The 19,683-nt window shown below is 56.1% G+C and overlaps 1 protein-coding gene across 10 annotated transcripts in view; it reads left to right on the top strand.

The window, feature by feature from the left end:
- The window catches only part of INCENP (inner centromere protein), a 26,859-nt gene extending 7,633 nt beyond the window's left edge, over positions 1-19,226 (top strand). For 4 of the 10 annotated variants that reach the window (XM_040494879.1, XM_040494881.1, XM_040494877.1 and 1 more), the window contains exons 5-20: positions 4,776-4,827; positions 5,642-5,699; positions 5,798-5,915; positions 6,955-7,006; positions 7,397-7,514; positions 7,601-7,735; positions 8,284-8,295; positions 10,330-10,467; positions 12,855-12,964; positions 13,067-13,187; positions 13,434-13,556; positions 14,621-14,799; positions 15,010-15,073; positions 15,249-15,356; positions 16,816-16,966; positions 18,701-19,226. In XM_040494879.1, coding sequence (XP_040350813.1) covers positions 4,776-4,827; positions 5,642-5,699; positions 5,798-5,915; positions 6,955-7,006; positions 7,397-7,514; positions 7,601-7,735; positions 8,284-8,295; positions 10,330-10,467; positions 12,855-12,964; positions 13,067-13,187; positions 13,434-13,556; positions 14,621-14,799; positions 15,010-15,073; positions 15,249-15,356; positions 16,816-16,966; positions 18,701-18,915 — 1,754 coding nt within the window. In that variant the 3' untranslated portion in view covers positions 18,916-19,226. The remainder of the gene's footprint in view (positions 1-4,775; positions 4,828-5,641; positions 5,700-5,797; positions 5,916-6,954; positions 7,007-7,396; positions 7,515-7,600; positions 7,736-8,283; positions 8,296-10,329; positions 10,468-12,854; positions 12,965-13,066; positions 13,188-13,433; positions 13,557-14,620; positions 14,800-15,009; positions 15,074-15,248; positions 15,357-16,815; positions 16,967-18,700) is intronic. The other 6 variants (XM_040494885.1, XM_040494883.1, XM_040494887.1 and 3 more) reach the window with 4 other exon arrangements.
- The last annotated feature ends 457 nt before the right edge of the window (positions 19,227-19,683 follow it).

Below are 19,683 nucleotides of genomic sequence, written 5' to 3'. Positions count from 1 at the left end.
ACAGTAAAACATGGCGATTAAGCCCTGGAGTCACACACAGCCTCCGTGACCTTGGGCACACCTTTCTCTGGACCTTGTTTTTCCCATCTGTTAAATGGTGATAACACCTGCCTTGAATATGGGTAGAGAGCCCATCTTAATGCTTGGATGTGGCACAGGCTCAGTCATTCTTAAAAGGTACAACCCAAGAAGCCTGTGTTCCCGAAGCTCAGTCTGGTTGTGGCCAGGCTGCCCCTGAACTGAATTGAGCCGCAGGGTGTTTAACCGTGGGGGAGAGAGGCTTCCCGGAGGCCTTCCTGACGCCCAGGTTCCGAGGGCTTGGCTGGCCGGGCAAACTCGGAAGCGGGGTCTTAGTTTGGGTTCCCCCAGAAGCAGCCTCGATGTCAGGATTTGAGTGCAACTTGTTCATTTTGGAGGAGCAGGAAATGCCTGCAGCGGGGTTGTGGGGAAGCGAGACCTGGAAGGCCTGGCGCTGTGGGGGAACCTCCGGAAGTCGGTGTGGAGCACTGCGGCGAGGGGCTGCTGGGAAGGGGCGCTGATGCCCCCGCACTCCTGGCCTGGCGCATGTTGGCCAGTGGGAGCCACTGGGCAGAGAAATGGTGCCGCGGTGGGAGGACAGGTGGGCCCGGAAGCGGCTAGACGGAAGCCGCTTCAGGGTTTTTGGAGGGTCCTGCTGTTCAGGAGGGGCGCCTCTTTGGGGTTCCCCGGCCACCTCTGCATTGGGGAGCAGCCCATCCGGCCCTCTGCCAGGCCTCACGCTATCTCCCTTGCCCCCACCCTGGGCCCGAGGCCCGAATGGCACGCAGATGGCACTTGACATTCCAGTGGAATAGTTGTGTGGTCACACGGGCCTTTCTTCATCCCTCTGCTCCCTCAGCGGCCAGCACGGAGCTGGGGTGGGCCGTGAGGGGAGCCTTTCTGGCTATTGGCCCCCCGCCAGTGGGAGCAGGCACCTCCCTTGATTGTAGGCCTGGACCCAAACTGCCCCCTCCCGCCGGCTCAGGCCTGGCTTCCCCCCACCCCCGGAAGCAGGGTCCTGCTGCTGTTCCCTCTGGGCCTCGTGGTTTGCTGCTCCAGCCCCTTGTTCATCTTCCCTCCTTCCCTTAGACCCTTGGGCCCCAGCCGGCCTCACCCCAGCTGCCTCTCAGCCTCACCTCGCAAACTCCCCCCGCCCCCCTTCCTGCCTCATGGCCTTCTGCCTAGACCAGCAGCTCTCAACCTTCTGTCTCAGCACCTGCTCCCAGTCTTGAAAATTATTGAAGACCCCAAAGAGTTCTTGATTGTGAGGGTTCTAGACACTGATAGTTCACTGTATTAGAAATTAAAACGGAGGGGCGCCCGGGCGGCTCAGTTTGTTAAGCATCCGTCACTTGATCTCGGCTCAGGTCTTGATCTCAAGGTCGTGAGTTCAAGCTTTGTGTTGGGCTCTGCCCTGAGCGAGGAGCCTACTTTAAAAAAATATTTAAAACAATTTTTTAATGTGTTTTTAATTTATTTTTGAGAGACAGAGAGTGAGCGGGGGAGGCTCAGAGAGAGAGGGAGACACAGAATCCTAAGCAGGCTCCAGGCTCTGAGCCGTCAGCACAGAGCCTGACAGGGGTTCAAACTCACAAACCATGAGATCATGACCTAAGCCGATGTTGGACGCTTAACCAACTGAGCCACCCAGACGCCCCTAAAAAAATACTAATAAAAAATTTCAGTATTATCTAATTTTATTTTCTCTAGTAATATTTTGATATTAAAGATTAAGAGTATTGGGGCGCCTGGGTGGCTCAGTCGGTTAAGCGTCCGACTTCAGCTCAGGTCATGAGCTCACAGTTTGTGGGTTCGAGCCCCACATCGGGCTCTGTGCTGACAGCTCGGAGCCTGGAGCCTGCTTCGGATTCTGTGTCTCCCTCTCTCTCTCCCCTTCCCTGCTCGCACTGTCTGTCTGTCTGTCTCTCTCTCTCAAAAATAAATAAACATTCCAAAAAAAAGGTTAAAAGTATTATTTAATACTCTGATATAAAAAAAACAACACACCTATTATCTATCAACGTTAGATTTTTTAAAAACTTTTAATGTTTATTATTTATTTTTGAGAGATAGAGACAGAGCACAAGCAGGGGAGGGGCAGAGAGAGGGGGAGACCCAGAATCCGAAGCAGGCTCCAGGCCCCGAGCTGTCAGCACAGAGCCCGACGCGGGGCTCGAACCCACGGACCATGAGATCATGACCTGAGCCGAAGTTGGACGCTTAGCCGACAGAGCCACCCAGGCGTCCCTAGTTTTTTTGTTTTGTTTTGTTTTGTTTTGTTTTGTTTTGTTTTGTTTTGTTTTGATTATGACAAAAATACTTCTTTTCCAAAACAAAACTGTAGTGAGGAGGCTGCTACTCTTCCACGTCTCGCGGATGTTTTTAACGTGTGGCTTGAAGGAAGACAGCAGATTCTGTACTCCCCGTGTTGCGTTGTGTTGTTTTGGCTAAAGCATATGAAGAAAACTTGGCCTCACACGGATACGCAGTTGGAAAAGAAAGGAGTACTGTAAACGTCTTTTTGGATAATTGTGCATATTCGTGTTTTGTTTTTTTTTTCCCAGATAATTCGTGCATACTCAACACCGCCAGTGGTAGCTTCTTAAAGGCTCGTTGCAGGGTGGAATCAGAAACTGTCATTGGTCCCACCTCGGACCGTCTTGCACTTTTCTTTTTTTTAGTTTTTCCATGTTTACTTATTTATTTCTGGAAGAGAGAGAGAGAAAGCAGGGGGAGGGGCAGAAAGAGGGGGAGAGAGAGAATCCCAAGCAGGCTCCGTGCTGTTAGTGCAGAGCCCGATGTGAGGCTTAAACTCACGAACTGCGAGATCACGACCTGAGTGGAAATCAAGAGGCGGAGGCTTAACCTACTGAGCCACCCAGGCACCCCTCTTGCACTTTGAGTGCAACTTTTCTCCACGTGCAGTTTTGTAGCATCATGCCTTGATCGTTTGGAAAATGCTGTCTCACTGAGTTATGCACATCTGCCTAATGTCGACACCCTTCATCATCTATTTTTTTAAAAGGAGCACATTTGTTTTCCCATCTCATCAGAAAAGTCTGTAGGTATTGGGAAGCTACGAAGCTTCTGGCCATGTATACATAGTTTTCGAAATTCTATTTTGGGGCGGGAAATCATTTTTTAATTATCGATAGCAGATATTCATGGTTCTTTTTAAAAAATGTTTATTTTGGGGGCGCCTGGGTGGCTCAGTCGGTTAAGCGTCCGACTTCAGCTCAGGTCATGATCTCACGGTCTGTGAGTTCGAGCCCCGCGTCAGGCTCTGTGCTGACAGCTCAGAGCCTGGAGCCTGTTTCCAATTCTGTGTCTCCCTCTCTCTCTGCCCCTCCCCTGTTCACACTCTGTCTCTCTCTGTCTCAAAAATAAATAAACGTTAAAAAAAATTTTTTTTTTAAATGTTTATTTTTGAGAGAGAAAGTGAGTGCGAGAGGGACAGAGAGAGAGGACGACAGAGGGTCTGAAGTGGGCTCCACGCTGTCAGCAGAGAGCCCAATGCGGGACTCAAACCCCCAAACCGTGAGATCATGACCTGAGCCGAAGCCGGATGCTTAACTGACTGAGCTCCCCAGGCCCCCCTTATTCGTTGTTTTTAGGTGACCACTAACTTTGTTCATTTTTAAAGAAAATGTCTACCAAATATCCAAGAGTGAATAACTATGGTTTGTCGGTTGCCTTTTCAATTAAAAATCGTTCCATGAAAAAAACGGCCAGTTGAGCTGGGAATTCAAACATGAGCGCTTTCCAGAGACAGGAGTTTATAGCAGAGGGCGCTGCACATACTTTCCACTCTACCACACAGAGGGTACTTAAGTTTAGATTTAATAAAATTCATAGTTTTTACTCTTTCATCAAGGACATTCTTAAGTGAATTTGGACTTTTCTGTGCCGAGCGTGGGGTCGTCTGGTTTCACAACCTGTTTGGTGCTCAGACTCTCACCTAGCACAGCTTCATGGCTTTTGCGCTCTCAGGGCAAAGCACAGCACAGAGGGGGAAATTACGTTTTCGTGTTGGGGTGGAAATAGTTAAGACCTCATCGATCCCCTGATTGGGCACTTGACTCTCAGGAGTCTGAAAATAGCCTTTGGGGACAATTGGCCTGGATGTCCTTCTCTCTCTCTCTCAACTCTTTCCCCTTTGTCTGTGACCGTCTTTTCCTTCACGTCCCAGCCCCTAGACCAGTTTGGCTCCCCGTAGCCTTTCAAAATCTTCTGCTCTTTTCTGTCATCACACATGCCACGTGTCTTTTACAGGATTATTGGATGGTTATGTAGGCTACCTAGTGGCTCTGTTGGTCTTTCTCACTGTTGGGTCCCCAGGGCCTCAGGGCCTGGTACATAGCAGGCCCTCAAAGAATAATTGTTGAATGAATAAGCTGCTTTGTGTTGGACCCCGTGCTGGATGTTGGGGACCTGGAGGCAGACATGGTTTCTCTTCCCAAGGTATTCCCGGCCCGGTGAAGGAGCCAAGGTGTGCTCTCAGATGGGCCCAGGTTGCCAGCTAGGGAATAGGAGACATAAAGCCAGCAGCTCTATCGAGGATGCTAGGAGCAGAGGGAATTTGCTCAGGCAGGCAGGGTCTCTGTACCCGGTGAAGGGAAGGGTGGTCTCTGGGGAGGAGAGGTCTGGCTGTAGATGAAGAGTGGCCAAGCTCCAACCAGCCCATGGCTCCCGGCACCGCTAGCAGTGACACCTGGCCAGTTTCTGAGGCATCATTCATTCCTTTGTTTTCCCCTCAGGTCACAGTTACCTGGAGAGGCTCCTGAATATTGAGGTGCCCCAGAAAGTCGGGTGAGTTCAGTTCCAGGGTCTGGGGAACCTTTCCAGGGCTGGGCAGGGCACATGGATTCCTGTCTAGGTGAGTCCCAGGAGTGGAAGCATTTCCCATGCCCCAGCGTCCCCTCCTTGTGGGGACTGCCTGGTCCTGCGGCCACCCCTCCCCCCATTCTAACCAGGCAGCAAACGACACAGGTGTCAGCTCTGGCCTGGCCTTGACTCTTCCAAGCCTTACCCTAGGGCGTGGGCTCCATGGGAGTCCAATCCAGAGGCCTGCTGCGAACTTGAGGAGCCACGTCATGCCTATTGTGGTGGAAAGGGGGCGGCAGGGTGGCCGCGCGTGCTGCCTGCACCCCAGTCACACCCCAGCACCGCTTTTCCTTGAGGCCACATCTTGCCATCACTAAAACTAGGGTCCTCTTGCCCCTGCTTTGGGGCAGAGGGTCAGTGCTTGAGGTAGGGAGACAGGGAAACCGGGTAGGCACGCTGGCTTTGCTGGCCCTCCCGCGAATGGAGAGCAGGCCTCACAAGGGACCAGAGACAGTGACCCATGGGGGCGCAAGGGGTCGGGGTGGAGCCGGCAAACGGCCGGCATGCCGAACCAAGCCCTGATGGGGTGAGTGCCACCGAATTCAGAAGCTGACCTCCCTTGTCTGCCCAGGCCGCAGACGCTCCAGGGAGCCCCTGGCTCTGGCTGCTGTGCTCTTGTCCCGGGTGGCGCTGTGGGTTTGTGACCCAGACCAGGGCGTCTGACGGGTGGGGAGGTGCTCCCGTGAGGAGGACTCAGGCCGGCTGGGCGGGTCCCACATACCTCTTGCTCTCCTTTCAGCCCTGAGCAGAAGCGGCCCAGCGAGGAGGCCGAGCCTGCACAGGCGGCTGAGCCAGAGGTAAGGCGAGCAGGCCAGGGAGGGGAGGGCTCAAGGGCCCCTGAGGCCCAGGTGCAGACCCCAAAGCCTCGGTTCCTCCCCTCCCCCGCTTCCCCCAGGGCCCCAAGCAAGACAGGAGTACCCTGTGGCCCTGCAGTGCCACCAAGATCGCCATTAGCACACCTGGCTCGCAGCCTGTGGCTGGTGGCCAGGAGACGCCCTCCAAAGGGCGGCAAGGTGAGTCTTCCTGCCGTGTGCAGATACCCAGGGTCGTGCTGGCCTTGGTGGCCTTGACCTGACTTTCTTTTGGGGGAGAGGGAGGCCAATTTCCTGGGCTCTCCAGCCAGAGTGGCCGAGGCCGGTTGGTGTGTGAAGTCGGGTGAGGTGAGGGTGGGGCGCTTGAACTGGGGTAGTGACTGAATGCGCCAGGTCGCAGACTTGGACCCCTCCCCGGGGGGGCAGGGGGAGGAGGTCTGTGCTGGGGTGTGAACACCTGGCCTCGTGTGATGTCTCTGCCGCTGGCTCACTTCTCACCTTCGTGGGTCCCCGGTGTGAAGAGAGCAGGAGAGCTACGGGCTCTGGCACTCCCAGGCCGCCAGGGGTGGCCTAGCGTCTGGCTCACGTCTCCTCAGTGGGAAGACCACTGTGGCCGTGAGGTCTTGGTCCACAGCTTCCCCAGCTTTAGGACGGAGTCAGCGACAAGGGCCACTCCAGCGCCGTAGCCCACGGGCGAGCTGCAAGGTCCCTGCAAGGTTAAACGGCTAGGGGCAAACTGGTGCTTCCCCCGAGCAGGGAAGCAAAACAGACTGACCCCATGCCCCATGTGTGGACCCTGTACAGGAAGCCCTCCCCTCCTCCTGTCATGGTAGCCTCAGCTGATAGGCCTGGAGGGGTGGGATTTTGAAGCCTGTTGAGAGGTCTGTTAGAGTCTACAGTTTTCCGGGCTTCTGCTCCTGAAAGGTACCCCCTAGCTGTCAGTGTTAGAGGTGGGGCGGGACACGGTGGGGCCACCTCAGTGGGATTGTCCTCCTGTTCTCATCCCAGAGGCCAGGCATGGGGGTGAGGGGTCCACGGGCTGGGGATCGTATGCTGGGCTCCGGACTTCCACAGATTTCTCAAGGCCGGTCGGTGCTAAGGCTGATGGCTTCTGCCGCTGGCCACCCTGGGAGCTGCCGGGAAGAGAGCCTTGCCCCCGCCATGGCTGCCGCTGGAGGACACTTTCCCCCGACCCCTCCGAGCTGTTCCTGCGGCCTCACCAAAATTGCTCTCTTCACAGAGCCCAAGACTGACCAAGCAGATGGCCCCAAGGAGCCACCCCAGAGTGTCAGGTTTGCATCTGGGTAGGGGCGTATAGGCGACTCTTCTGAGGGGCCCAGAGGGAGATGGACCTCATGTCCTTGTTCGGTGGTGGGGTGGGGAGGTGGGAATGTGGTAAGGGGCGGGGCCTAGTGCTGGAGGTGGCTCGCCGCTATGAGACAAAGCGGGCCTGGGAGTGGGTGACCAGATCCCAGGCCCCACCCTCTGCATCCTCCTGGCCGAGTGACCTAGGACTGGTCACTTGGTCGGGAAGGCCCCACCTCTGCAGCACCTCTCAGTCTGGTGCCCTATGAGCTGGGCCCAGTTCTGTTCGCAGGGTGACCTTTTATGGGGTGTGGCCAGGGCCCTGGGGAGGGTACCGGGGTCGGCCCCGTGACGCTGCTTCCACCCTGCTGTGGCAGGAGGAAGCGCAGCTACAAGCAGGCCGTGAGTGAGCTGGACGAGGAGCCGCAGCTGGAGGACGAGGAGCTGCAGCCCCCCAGGAGCAAGACCCCTTCCCCACCCTGCCCGGCCAGCAAGGTGAGTGGGCCTCTGCCCCCCCCCCCCCCCCCGGGGCCCCCGCCATGCCCAGGAGTTCTCACCCTGCACCCTTACCTCCTCCACAGGTGGTGCGGCCCCTCCGGACCTTCCTGCACACCGTGCAGAGGAACCAGATGCTCATGACTCCGACCTCGGCCCCCCGCAGCAGTGTCATGAAATCCTTCATTAAGCGCAATACTCCCCTGCGCGTGGACCCTAAGGTGAGGGAGCCCGGACCCCTGGCCGTGCTTTGCTAGAGCCGGGCAGCATGGCTGAGGGCTCCGGTCTGTCCCCTAGGCCGCTGGGAGTGGTGTGGATCTGGGCCAAGGCAGCTGGGACCTGGCACCGGTCAAGGGCCAGCTCCAGCCTCTACGGCCTTGGGCTGCCTCAACGTTTGAGGACTGTTCTGGCTTCCTGGGCTCTGCAGTGCAGCTCAGAGGCTCGGCCGGCTCAGCGTGACTCCTGGGTCTTGAGCCCTGAGCTGGTAGTAGAAATGGTGTGGCCGGCCATGGCCGTGACCGTCCATCCCCACACCCCCCACACTCCCCACCCCCCCTCTGGAGGCTTGAGTAGTTAAGGCGAGGGACACCCGTGGACGCTGTGCTTGCCGAGGATGAGGGCTGGTGAGATGGGAGGGGGTGGGGGCTGCCGACTAGAGGGCACAGGCCCCACGCAGACTCTGGCGTAGCCAAGAGGGTGGCCTGCTTTCCGGATGTCCCCGAGCCTGGCATTAACTCCTGGCTTTTTCCTTGTCTCCTCTCCTCCACAGTGCAGCTTCGTTGTAAGTAAAGCCTTCTCCTGTCCTTGTAACCTAGCTCCCCCTAGCACTTACCTGCCGTAGCCCTGTTCCTGCAAACCCACCCGCACCTGTAGAAGCACTAACACCGAAGGTGGAGCGGGAGCGGTAAAGGGGGTGGCTGCCCTGCCTCTGCGGGGCCGGTCCTCTCTGCCCTTGTCTCTGCCCCCAGGAGGCCGAGTCTCGATCTCAGAGCCTCCCTGAAGCAAGAGGAGGCAGAGGGGGTGCGGCCTGCTGCTGTTTACCGGGGCCACAGCTTGGATTTCCCCACAGCACCTCCCTCCCCGGCCCCGGGTTTCCCCTCAGGGTCTGGGGCTGCGAAGAGAACAGACAGGTGGTCTCTGGTCCCCAGAGCCACTGAGGTTTATTGGGTCACAGACCTGAGCTACTGCCTTGAGGCGCAGAGCAGCTGGGGGGGGGGGGGACCATGGTTGTAGGCTGGGTCCTGTGGGGTAGCGGTGGAACTACCACCAGCAGCCTCTGGAGAGAAGGCCACAGAAGCTGTTCTCTTCTCAGATACCTCAGAGCTGAGCCAGGCCACGGGCCCCGAGGAGGGAGCCCCACACGGCTGGGATCTGCTCAGCCTGCAGTCTTGGCTCCCTGGGGTCTCCCAGGTTACAAGGCCGCAGCCCCTGCGTTCCTCTGTTCCCACTGGCGCTTTGAAGGGCCTCCTATTAGGAGGGCTTCTGCCTCTAGCCGAGGGCCTGGGGCTTGGCGGGTCAAGGGGCTTCTCAGCCGCTAGACACGTAGGCCTTGAACTTGCCTGTGCTGCAAGGAGGCTGGTCCCCTCTGTGTGAACGAGGCACTGGCATGCCTTCCAATATGCGAGCAAGCAGGCTGTGTGACCTTACACACCTACTTGTGTGCTAGGCCCCTGCTAGGCACCTGGGCCCACAGCAGTGAACTGGACTCCGACTTGCTCTTCCTACAGAGAACTCCCATGTCGCACACAGACTGATGGGACCCTGGCCGGCTTTATGGGGATGACCAAGAGGTGTAGGCAGCTGCCTTTTCCTGCTTTGGGGAAGCCAGATCCCTGCACAGGGCATCTGGTGGCAGTGGGACAGTTCTTAGTTAGGAGACAGGGGCCTAAGTAGATCGCAGGGACCTTGAGACCTTGGACTAGTTTCCTAACTTTTGGCTGAGTTTCCTTGGGTACAAAATGAGATCAGAGGTCCGTTCATAGAAACGAGTGAACCAGAGTCATGTCCATCAAGCACCTAGCACAGGGCTCAGTAAGAGGTGGTTTTTAGTGATTGGTAGAGAGACTGCTCGATCGAGGCCCCTGGAGGCCGAAGGGACCAAATAAGCTTTTGGTTTTCTCATCCACCGCCTTGGCCTCGAGGGTGGCCTCTGGGGAGCAGCGTCAACCCAGCCCACCTTGGAGGGTTGGGGCAGAGGGTGAACTTGGATTCTATGACATGAACAAATCTTGCTTCTACAAAATTTCCAATGCGCAGGATCATTTCTCTGACCTGTGCTGGGAAATTTTAGCACCCAAACGTCGGGGGTAAAACACATTTTGCTGAGCCCAATTGGAAGCAGGAGTCTGGTGGGCACTTGGGGCAGAAAGAGAAGGCAAAGTGCTTTCCCCACCGCAGAGCAGTGGGTGGAAGTCGGCCCCCTGCTGGTTGGGTGACCAGTCAAGTTATACCTTCTGCCAAACTTGGAGCGTTTTCAGCCATTATTTCTAAGAAATTCTGTTTCATTGTTGCATTCTTTCCCCTCTATCATGGGTGACGATGACACCCACGCCGGTGGTGGATCGTTCTGTGTCATCACAGTCCTTTGGGCTCTGTTCATTTCTCTTCCATAGCTTTTTCTCTCTGTTGGGATCAGATACATTTTATTGATCGATCTGTACGTTTACTGACATCTGTCTGTCTTTTCCATTCTGCCCTTGGACCCATGCACTGAATTTCTTATTTCTGTTATTGTCTTCTGAGTTCTGAAATTTCCATTTTGCTTTTTTCTAGATCTTCTTGTTGAGATTTTCTGTTTTTTTGTTTTTCTCTCCAGCTCCTGCCACCCAGTAACCTTTATTGCCAAAACAGCTCCCAGGACCCCACGGCGCTGGGAGGGGGCGCTAAGTCTTTATTGGGAAGGACGCCCGCCCGTCTTCCCTCACTGCCGATGGTAGACGCACTCAGTGTCAGGGTAGGGTGGCAAGTTCAGCTGGTACTTCTTTTCCAGAGCAGGAGGCACAAAACGGCCTCCCAGGTAGTGATAGCGACCGCTGAAGTGGCTTGCAGTGAGATTTTCTGTTTCGCCAATTGTCTGAAGAATGTATTACTGTTGAAGTATTTCTATAATAGTGGCTTTGATGTCTTTGTCAGATACGTCTAACAATCTGTCACCTTGATGTTGTTGGCTGCTGATCGTCTTCACCTGGGAGTTGAGATTTTCCTAGTTCTTTGTGTGCTGAGCAGTTTTGGATTATATCCTGGCCATTTTGCATATTGCGTTATGAGGCCGCATGTTGTCAGAGAGAGAATGTCGGTATCTTGCTCTAACAGCGACCCACCTGGTTTGGTTCAGGCTGCAGGTCCCACCCCTCCTTCTGTGGGACATGGTTCCAGTGTCCCGATTTCAAAGCCTTTGTGGTACTCCTGGATCTGCCCTGGGTGTGCTGGTCAGTGGTCAGGATGGGATCTGGCAGGTGGTCTGTGAGTTTCATTCTCAGAGTTTTTGGTATAATAGTTAGATGGTCAGATCCATGCATCTGCAGCTTGGGGCTGAGCCTGGGAGCTCACAAACAACCACAGGGTGTCATTTTCTCCACGCATCTAGTACATTTCACTTCTCGGGGGGCTCCCGCTCTCCGTCCTCCAGCCAGGAAGCTGGGGCTTCTGTCACCCTGCTCTACTGCGTGTTTCCACGGCCGCCTCTGGGGTCACCTGGTAGGGAGACAGAAAAAAGCAACAGCATTCATCACCTTTGGGGATCACAGCTCCGTAGTGTGGGGAGGAAGCTCCCCCTCCCCCAGAGTTTTGCCTCTGCAAGTTCTTGTAACTGTTGCTGTCCCATTGCCACAGGGTTGTTTGTGGCCTGGGGCACGAGAGGAAGAAGAAAAGAACACACAAAAATTGGGGTTTTTGCATACTCTGAGCATGAGACTCCCCCTTCCCACTCCTTAAGTGAGATTTAAAGGGCCTCTCCCAGAGTTCTGTCTGTCTGTACCCCTCAGATCCCTTTGGGGTTTCAGACTTCATTGAGTTTAGGCTAGCAGGGAAAACAATGGTAAATTTCTGCTGGCCCAGTGATGCTTCGCAGCCTGGTCTCCCCCTCCGCCTGCTCACATCGGCCTCACACAGCTGTTCCATGTAGTCCAGTTTTATGGCCACCTGCAGTGGCAGAAGCAGGTGTGTCTTCCTCGCAACCAGAGGAGCCCTTCTCTCCATCTTTAGGGTTGTATTCCCTCGGGGCCAGACTTCTGGGTGGGAAATCTGCAGTCAAGGTCAGAGGCCAAGGAGAAATGGACAGTCACTAGTGCAGGGAGAGGGACAGAGCAGAGCACAGAGATGGGTGCTCTGGGTGGCAGAGCACAGAGATGAGAGTCTGATGGGAGCCAGGTGAGGGTGATGGGGGTGGGGGGGGGCTCTGGCCCAGGTCCCAGCCCCCACCTCATGCCCTGGCCATCAGGGCGAAAGTACCAGTCTTGTCCTTAGCCAAGAAAAGCTTGGAGCCCCCGCCTGTGCCCTCTGGCTGCCGTGCCCGTGGGGCTTTCTGGGCATGCAGAGAGGTAGGGTTCCAGCACTGATCTGCTAAACAACCAACTAGTACTTTTAAGAAGCTGTTGTTAGAATCGTTAGGTGCCTGTATCACAGGAAGTTTGGAAAATGAAGGAAAATATACCATCCTTTTGTTTTTAATGTTTGTTTATTTTTGAGAGAGATAGACCATGAGCGGGGGAGGGACAGACAGAGAGGGAAACACAGAATCCAAAGCAAGCTCCAGGCTCTGAGCTGTCAGCACAGAGCCTGATACGGGGCTCGAACTCATAGACTGAGAGGTCAGGACCTGAGCCAAAGTGGGAGGCTTACCCGGCTGAGCCACCCAGGGACCCTGAGAAAATATACCATCCTTAACATATCTCACCAGCCTATAGTAATCTATGTTAGCATTTGGCCATATTTTTTTTCCATATATTGGGAAACATAAAAGTGTGTGTACACGAAGTATAAAAGTTACAACGCATAGAAATAATAAATTAACGCTTATGTACCCAGCACCCCTTTATAGATGTTAACCACAACTTTTACAGCTGTCTGTCCCTCTATGATGTCAATCTTCCTTCTCTTCTCAAGTACACTTTAATATAGTTATAATCAGAGCATCTGTCCAATTTCGAACCCTGATTTTTGTGCCGCTGCGACTTGGCAGGGCTCAGTCAAGGGTGCTTGGGAGGCTGCCCACCAGAATGACCGAAGCCCCAGGCCACCGTCTGGTTGGGAAGGAAGGCATGTTTTGGGGGTGACTCTGCCTCTGTAACAGGCTGGCTGGGGCCTGTGGGCCTCGCTCACCCCCCGCCCCGCCTGCCTCAGGAGAAGGAGCGGCAGCGCCTGGAGAACCTGCGGAGGAAGGAGGAGGCGGAGCAGCTCCGCAGGCAGAAGGTGGAGGAGGACAAGCGGCGGCGGCTGGAGGAGGTGAAGCTGTAAGTGGTCCAGCTCCTGGCCCCGCCCCCCGGCCCCGGCCCCCCCCCCCCCCCCCCGGGCCCTGGCCCCGCCCCCCGGGTACGACCGCCCTGTGTCCGCAGGAAGCGGGAGGAGCGCCTCCGCAAGGTGCTGCAGGCCCGGGAGCGGGTGGAGCAGATGAAGGAGGAGAAGAAGAAGCAGATAGAGCAGAAGTTTGCTCAGATCGACGAGAAGACCGAGAAGGTGCGCGCCTCGGGCTGGTGGGCGGCCAGGTTTCGGGGTGGGCTGCACCCTGGCAGGCCCCAAGCAGGTCCCACTCGGTGGCTGTGGTTTCTGGGTGTCCCCCCCCCCTTCCCCTCTCCCCCCCTCCTCCCCGGGCTGTGGGGAACAAGCCCGGTTCGCAGGGGCAGGGGGTGCAGTTCCGGGCCCCGCGCTGCAGGGCTGAGTGAGGAGGGTGCTCTAATGGGCACATGTGGATGGGCCCTGTAGGTTAAGGAGGAGCGGCTGGCGGAAGAGAAAGCCAAGAAGAAGGCAGCAGCCAAGAAGATGGAGGAGGTGGAGGCGCGCCGCAAGCAGGAGGAAGAGGCGCGGAGGCTCAGGCGGCTACAACAGGTTCATGGGCAGAGGGGCTCGCATATCAAGGACGCAGAAGGTCCCCCGAGGGTCGCCAGACACGCCCCACTTTGTTGGGTTGGTTGTGGCGGCTCTTGTTGCTTTAAGTCCTGAGGAGTTTCCACAAATACCCTGGGGACGTGTATGGCGACCTGCCTCCTGCAGGTGGCAGTTCAAGGGTCAAGTGGATGGACTCCAGAGCCAGACCTTCAGTCTCAGCTCTGCCACTTCCCAGCCGGGTGACCCTGGGCGGGTTCCTTGACCTTTCTGGGCTTTGATTCCCTCGGGGAACCTTAGCGTCTACCTGACAGGGTCGGTGTGAGGGTTGAATGTTTTGCCTGTGAGAGTAGGGACCTACCTCTCCCTGGGAGTTGTCTATCTCAGGACGATAGGGAACACAGATGTGTCATTAGGGGATTATAATACTAATAACCAAAATTTACTTAGTGTTTTCTGTGTGTCAGACACCGGTCTATGTCCTGTGTACGAACTCGGTAACTTCATGAGGTGTAGTCGTTACTGTTGTTCCTGTTTTATCAATGAGGAAACTGAGGCCAGAGAGCTGAAGCCACTTGCCCGGTGTCACACCGGCTGGTGAAGTCTGGCTCCAGTCTCTACCCTTGACTACTGGCTTTGCAGCTGCGTATAAAGCAGTTTTCTTTCATGGGGCGCCCAGGTGGTTCAGTGGGTTGGGCGTCCAACTCTTGATTCCGGCTCAGGTCATGATCTCACGGTTTCATGGGTTTGAGCCCCGCGTCGGGCTCTATGCTGACAGTGCAGAGCCTGCTTGGGATTCTTTCTGTCCCCATGTCTGTCCACCCCCCTCCCCTGCCCGTGCTGACTCCGTCTCTCTCAAAATAAATAAATGAGCTTAAAAAAAAAAAGGTGATTTTCACGAGATGCCTTTTCATGGCGATTCTTGGGGAGCCTGGCTTGGGGAGGGGGGGGCGCTTCTGGGAGGGAGCAGGCCCTGTGGCCTCTCTTCCCTCCTTCCCAGACCTCCTCCCTGGCTTCGCCAGCCCAGGGCTGGCCTCAAGGGCCCTGACCTGGCACTCCGTTCACAGGATGAGGAAGAGCGGCGTCACCAGGAGCTTCTGCAGAAGAAGAGGGAGGAGGAGCAGGAGCGGCTGCGCAGGGCGGCCGAGGCCAAGAGGCTGGCGGAGCAGCGGGAGCACGAGCGGCAGCTGGCGGAGCAGCAGGAGCACGAACGCAGGAGGGAGCAGGAGCGGCTCCAGGCCGAGAGGTGAGGGGCCCGCTGCCCAGCTGGCCGAGGTGGCACCCTGTCGTCACACACCCGCCTTCCTGTGAGCACGTGGAAGGGGCACACGTAGCCGTTGCCAGGAGGCAGCTCCCTCCTCCACTTGGGGGTTCGCAAAAGGACAGGCCCTTTTCTTTTTGGGCTCTGGGCCAGGAGGCGGCTCCCTGGGCTGACGGGCTCTCGCTTGGTCCTCAGGGAGCTGCAGGAGAAGGAGAAGGCCCTGCGGCTGGAGAGGGAGCTGGAGGAGAAGAAGAAAAAGGTAAAGGGGAGCGGGCCTGGGGCTCCTGCGGGGTCTGCGCCGAGCTCCGGGCCAGCCTGGTGGCTCCCGGTCCGGGAGCAGCCTTGCCTGCCCAGCCGTGTGGGGTTGGGGGGGGGGGGTGTGAGGGGCTCACACATGCACCATCTCTAATATCCGGCCACCCCTGGGGCCCCAGGAAGAGCAGCAACGCCTGGCCGAGGAGCGGCTGCTGGAGGAGCAGCAGAGGAAAGCCAGGGAGGCCGCGGCGGCCAGCAAAGGCCTGAATGTGACCGTGGACGTGCAGGTGAGGCCGGGCAGCCAAGTGGAGAGGGCCCCTCCAGCTCTGGTTATTCACTCCCCGCTGGTTGGAGCCACAGATACAGATGAGGACCATGCGAAAGGAAGGATACGGTTGGCCCAAGTGGTTTTACCCTTTTCGATAGGTGTATTTCCTTGCTGTAAAAGTAGAATTTGTTGTAAAAAAAAAAAAAAAAAAAGAAGAAGAAGAAGAAGAAGAAGAAACTAAACTTTTTTAAAGAGTGTAAAGAAAAGGAAAGGTACCCTTAGAGGAAAACTCTAATCTGGTGTAGATCTTTCTGTATGTTTACCGATATAAACCTACACACACGCACGTACACACACATGCCCAGTTTTAATTGGCACTGTCTACACGTACTGTCTTAGTCTGTTCAGGCTGCCGTCACACATTGCTACAGACTGGCTGGCTTAAAGAGCAGTTCTGGAGGCCAGAAGTCCAAGGTCAAGGCAGCAGCAGATTCGGTGTTTGGTGACAGTCTTCTTCCTGTGTCCCCTGTGGTAGAGGGGGAGAGGGGGCTCTCTGGGGTCTCTGTTCTAAGGGCACTAATCTCACTCATGGGGCCTCCAGCCTTGTGACCTAATCACCTCCCCAAGGCTCCACCTCCCAATACCATCACATTGCGGGGTCGGATTTAACAGAAGAATTTGGGGGGTGGGGGGTACCCACACAACATTTAGTCTATACCATATGCCATTTGGCATTTTTATTTTATTTCTCCCTATTTTCCCTTTCATTTAGTGAGTTGTAGACCTCTCTGTTCCAGCACTTGTAAATCTCATATTTGATGGCTGTGCAGTTGATGGCAATTACTTACACCAGGATTTCTTTAACAAGCTCTTACTGGTGAACATTTAGCCTACTGCCAGCTTAACTCTTGTTAACAAAACGTATGCGGGAGAGTTTTCAGGGCAACGTAGTTTATGACGTTGAGACCTTGGAAGGGAGCCGAACGTTCATCTCTAACGGATGGTCAAAGTACGAATCATGGTGTGCCCAGGGGAGTACCCTGGAGCCGTTTGAAGGAGAAACACTGACCTGGAGGAATGTTTGCAACATACTTTAACTTGAAAAAGGAAGATACAGGGGCGCCTGGGTGGCTAGTCAGTTAAGCGTCCAACTTCGGATTGAGATACAGTCTCACGGTTTGTGAGTTCATGCTCTGAGTTGGGCTCTGTGCTGACAGCTCAGAGCCTGGAGCCTCCTTGGGATTGTGTGTCTTCTTCTCTCTCTGCCCCCAGCTTGTGCTCTCTTTCTCTGTCTCTCTCTCTTAAAAGTAAATAAACATTTAAGAGAAAAGAGGGGCACCTCGGTGGCTCAGTCACTTAAGCGACTTTGGCATGGGTTATGATCTCACGGTTTGTGAGTTCGAGCCCCACGTCAGGCTCCGTGCTGACAGCTCGGGAGTGTGGGGACAGGAGCTGACAGCCATGTTTATCTTCTCCAGTCTCCAGCTTGTACCTCCTATCAGATGACTCCGCAGGGGCACAGGCCGCCCCCCAAGATCAACCCGGATAACTACGGGATGGATCTGAATAGCGATGATTCCACCGATGACGAGGCCCATCCCCGGAAGCCCATCCCCACCTGGGCCAGAGGTAAGCAGGGCCCAGAATTCCCCGGGAGACCTGGCTCCTCACTTGCGACATCTGGGACCCTGGAGGTGGTGGGTCGGCAGCTGTGGGTATCAGGAGGCTGTTGTCGTCATGGGCTGGCAGCTTGTATTGGACCTGTATTGGGCTTTGGGATGCACCCAGGGAAGGGTCGGCCCTCTGTGGCCAGTAGGTTGAACTGAGGACCAGAAGTACGGTATTGGGTGCCTGTGTTCTCAACAAAAGTGTTAAATTGTGGCTGGCTGCCGACAGGCATGGGGCTGGGTGTGCCAGCTCAGACTCTATGCACCCCCTTGGAGCCTCACCCAGTGGGCCAGATGAGAGTTGGACCCAAATAAGCAGCTTGGAGTAGGAATACCACCAAGAGTGGTCACCGGTTTTAGGCAGTGCGCCGAGAGCTGGAGCTGGGGGTTCCGGCAGCTGGGGAGGTCAGGAAAGCCCTGAGGCAGGGCCACTTGAGCAGGATTTGACCCCAGTTTACAAGCCCCAGCATTTAAACGGGAGCGTGAGTGTGTGTGAGCAGGCCACCACAGACCTGGGTGCAGGGAGCGGGGCCAGTACGTACACGGTGGGCACTTCATAGAGTTTGCAGAGCTGGGGGTCAGGGCTTGGTGCCTACTCACTCCCCAGAGAGAAGGGCCCAGAGGCCCATTGGGGGGCAGCACTCTGCAGAAGACAGCTTACTTTGGTGTCACCTCAGTTGAACTCCACGCTAGGCAGAATCTTAGTCCCCTTAACTTTTGACATCTGGGCATTTGGGAGGTAGCAGCAGGCAGGGGTCAGCATGGCCGGAGCCACCTAGTGGTGATTGACGGTCACCAACTTCCGTAAACTCCCTGAGTTCTCATCTGTGAAATGGGGGTGTTACTAGGACACAGCTGAGAAGGGTTATATAGGATGAAGAGAGTTTAGGATGAAGAGAGTTGGTGCTCGTTCCTAAGGCCTGGTGCACAGCAGTGCTGGGCACCTGTTCCGCCTCCTGACCCCCAGAGTCCTCCTGAGGCCTTGTTTCCAGGGCTGGGTGCCTCAGCCCATGGGTCCACTCAGCCTGCACCCTGTGCCGTGGGACCCGGGGGCCGGTGAGAGAAGTAGCCAACCCCAGCAGTCAAGGATGGCAGCGTATGAAGTTTCGGAGCTGGACGGTCTCCAGACCCCAGCTCCCCCAGTCACGAGCTACGTGCCTTTGGGCAAGTCCCCCCCGCCCCACCCTGCCTTCTGAAATGGGGAGAATAAAGGAGCTGCCTCCCTCCTGGTTGTGGGGTTGTGGTTGCCTGGCCCAGGTGAGCACTTGAGGACCTGTGTTCAGGCTAAGCTGCTGGAACGTGGCAGTAGGAACAGGCAATAAGAGCATTTTCACGAGGGCGCCTGGGTGGCTCAGCTGGTTAAGTGCGCAACTTGGGCTCAGGTCATAATCTCACGGTTCATGAGTTTCAGCCCCGTATCAGGCTTGCTGCTGTCCGCGCTGAGCCTGCTTTGGATCCTCTATCCTGTCTCTCTCTGCCCTTCCCCTGCGTGCGTTTTCTCTCTCTCTCTCTCTCTCTCTCTCTCTCTCAAAAATAAACATTAAAAAAAAAAGCTTTTCAAGGAAAAGGGGAGAGGAAGAGGGCTCTGAGAGAGGAGCTGATGTGGCTGCGGTGGGGAAGGAGACAAGGTGTCAGGGGATGGGGAGGCTCCTGAGGAGCCCCAAGGCAGTGACTTGACCCTCCGTGTCCCCTGCAGGCACTCAGCTAAGCCAGGCCATCATCCACCAGTACCACCACCCCCCAAACCTGCTCGAGCTCTTTGGAACCATCCTCCCGCTGGACTTGGAGGACATCTTCAAGAAGAGCAAACCTCGCTACCACAAGCGCACCAGCTCTGCCGTCTGGAACTCGCCGCCCCTGCTGGGCCCCAGGGTCCCCAGCAGCCTGGCCTATGGCCTGAAGAAGTACTGAGGCCCCCAGGTGTTCCCAGCAGTCTCCACCCCTGCGTGTGTCTGTGTGTCCGCCTCTCTGTTGGTCTGGGGCCATCCTGCCTGGTGTTCTGTCTCCAGGGGTTTGGCTGTGTGTATATAAATGTCCTCTGTGCGCCGGGGGTTGCAAGTCGCGCAGGCCTGTTTGGAAGCTGCACTTGGCGGGTAGTTGGGGGAGAACCTGCCCAGCCCCACCTGGCCTGCAGACAGTGCTCTGTAAATAGACTGTTAGAATTCAGCTGAATTTTAGCCTCTGGTGTTTGAGAGCTAGATTAATAAAGTCTGTTCCTTTAAGCCTGCTGTGGGTATTGTAGAGGTGGGGGCCGTGGCAGGATGCCCCTGGCCCCTGGCCCCGCAGCCGTGTGTCTCAGGCCACCGATGGGCCGGGGACCAAGGGACTATTCCTCTTCCTGGAGTATGCTTCCGGCCGACGCAGTGGGTGATTGTGATGCAGTCTTTGGGCCACGCTGAGAAACACTTGAGTTTCTCGCCCGATGGGGCAAGCGAAGATATTTCTGACGCTCGGGGGAGCTCCCTGTTTGTAAAGGGAGCTTGCCCAATGGGAAAGACGTGGGGTCGAGGTCAGGAGGACTGGGCTCTTGACACAGCTCTGCCACCTAAGACAGTCCCTGGGCCCTGCAGGCTCCACGCTTGCCGCATGGACGGTCAAAGGACCTGAGAATGCGTGCACGCTGCTGAAGCAGGAGCTCTGATTACAAAGATGTCTCCTGAAACCACCTCGGGACCAGCG

The sequence above is a fragment of the Herpailurus yagouaroundi genome, unplaced genomic scaffold, assembly GCF_014898765.1.
Source record: "Herpailurus yagouaroundi ecotype Mexico unplaced genomic scaffold, PumYag 187, whole genome shotgun sequence".
In the NCBI taxonomy this organism is placed as follows: Eukaryota; Metazoa; Chordata; class Mammalia; order Carnivora; family Felidae; genus Herpailurus; species Herpailurus yagouaroundi.
The sequence above is the reverse complement of the archived record's forward strand: the minus strand, read 5'-3'. Positions and strand labels throughout refer to the sequence as shown.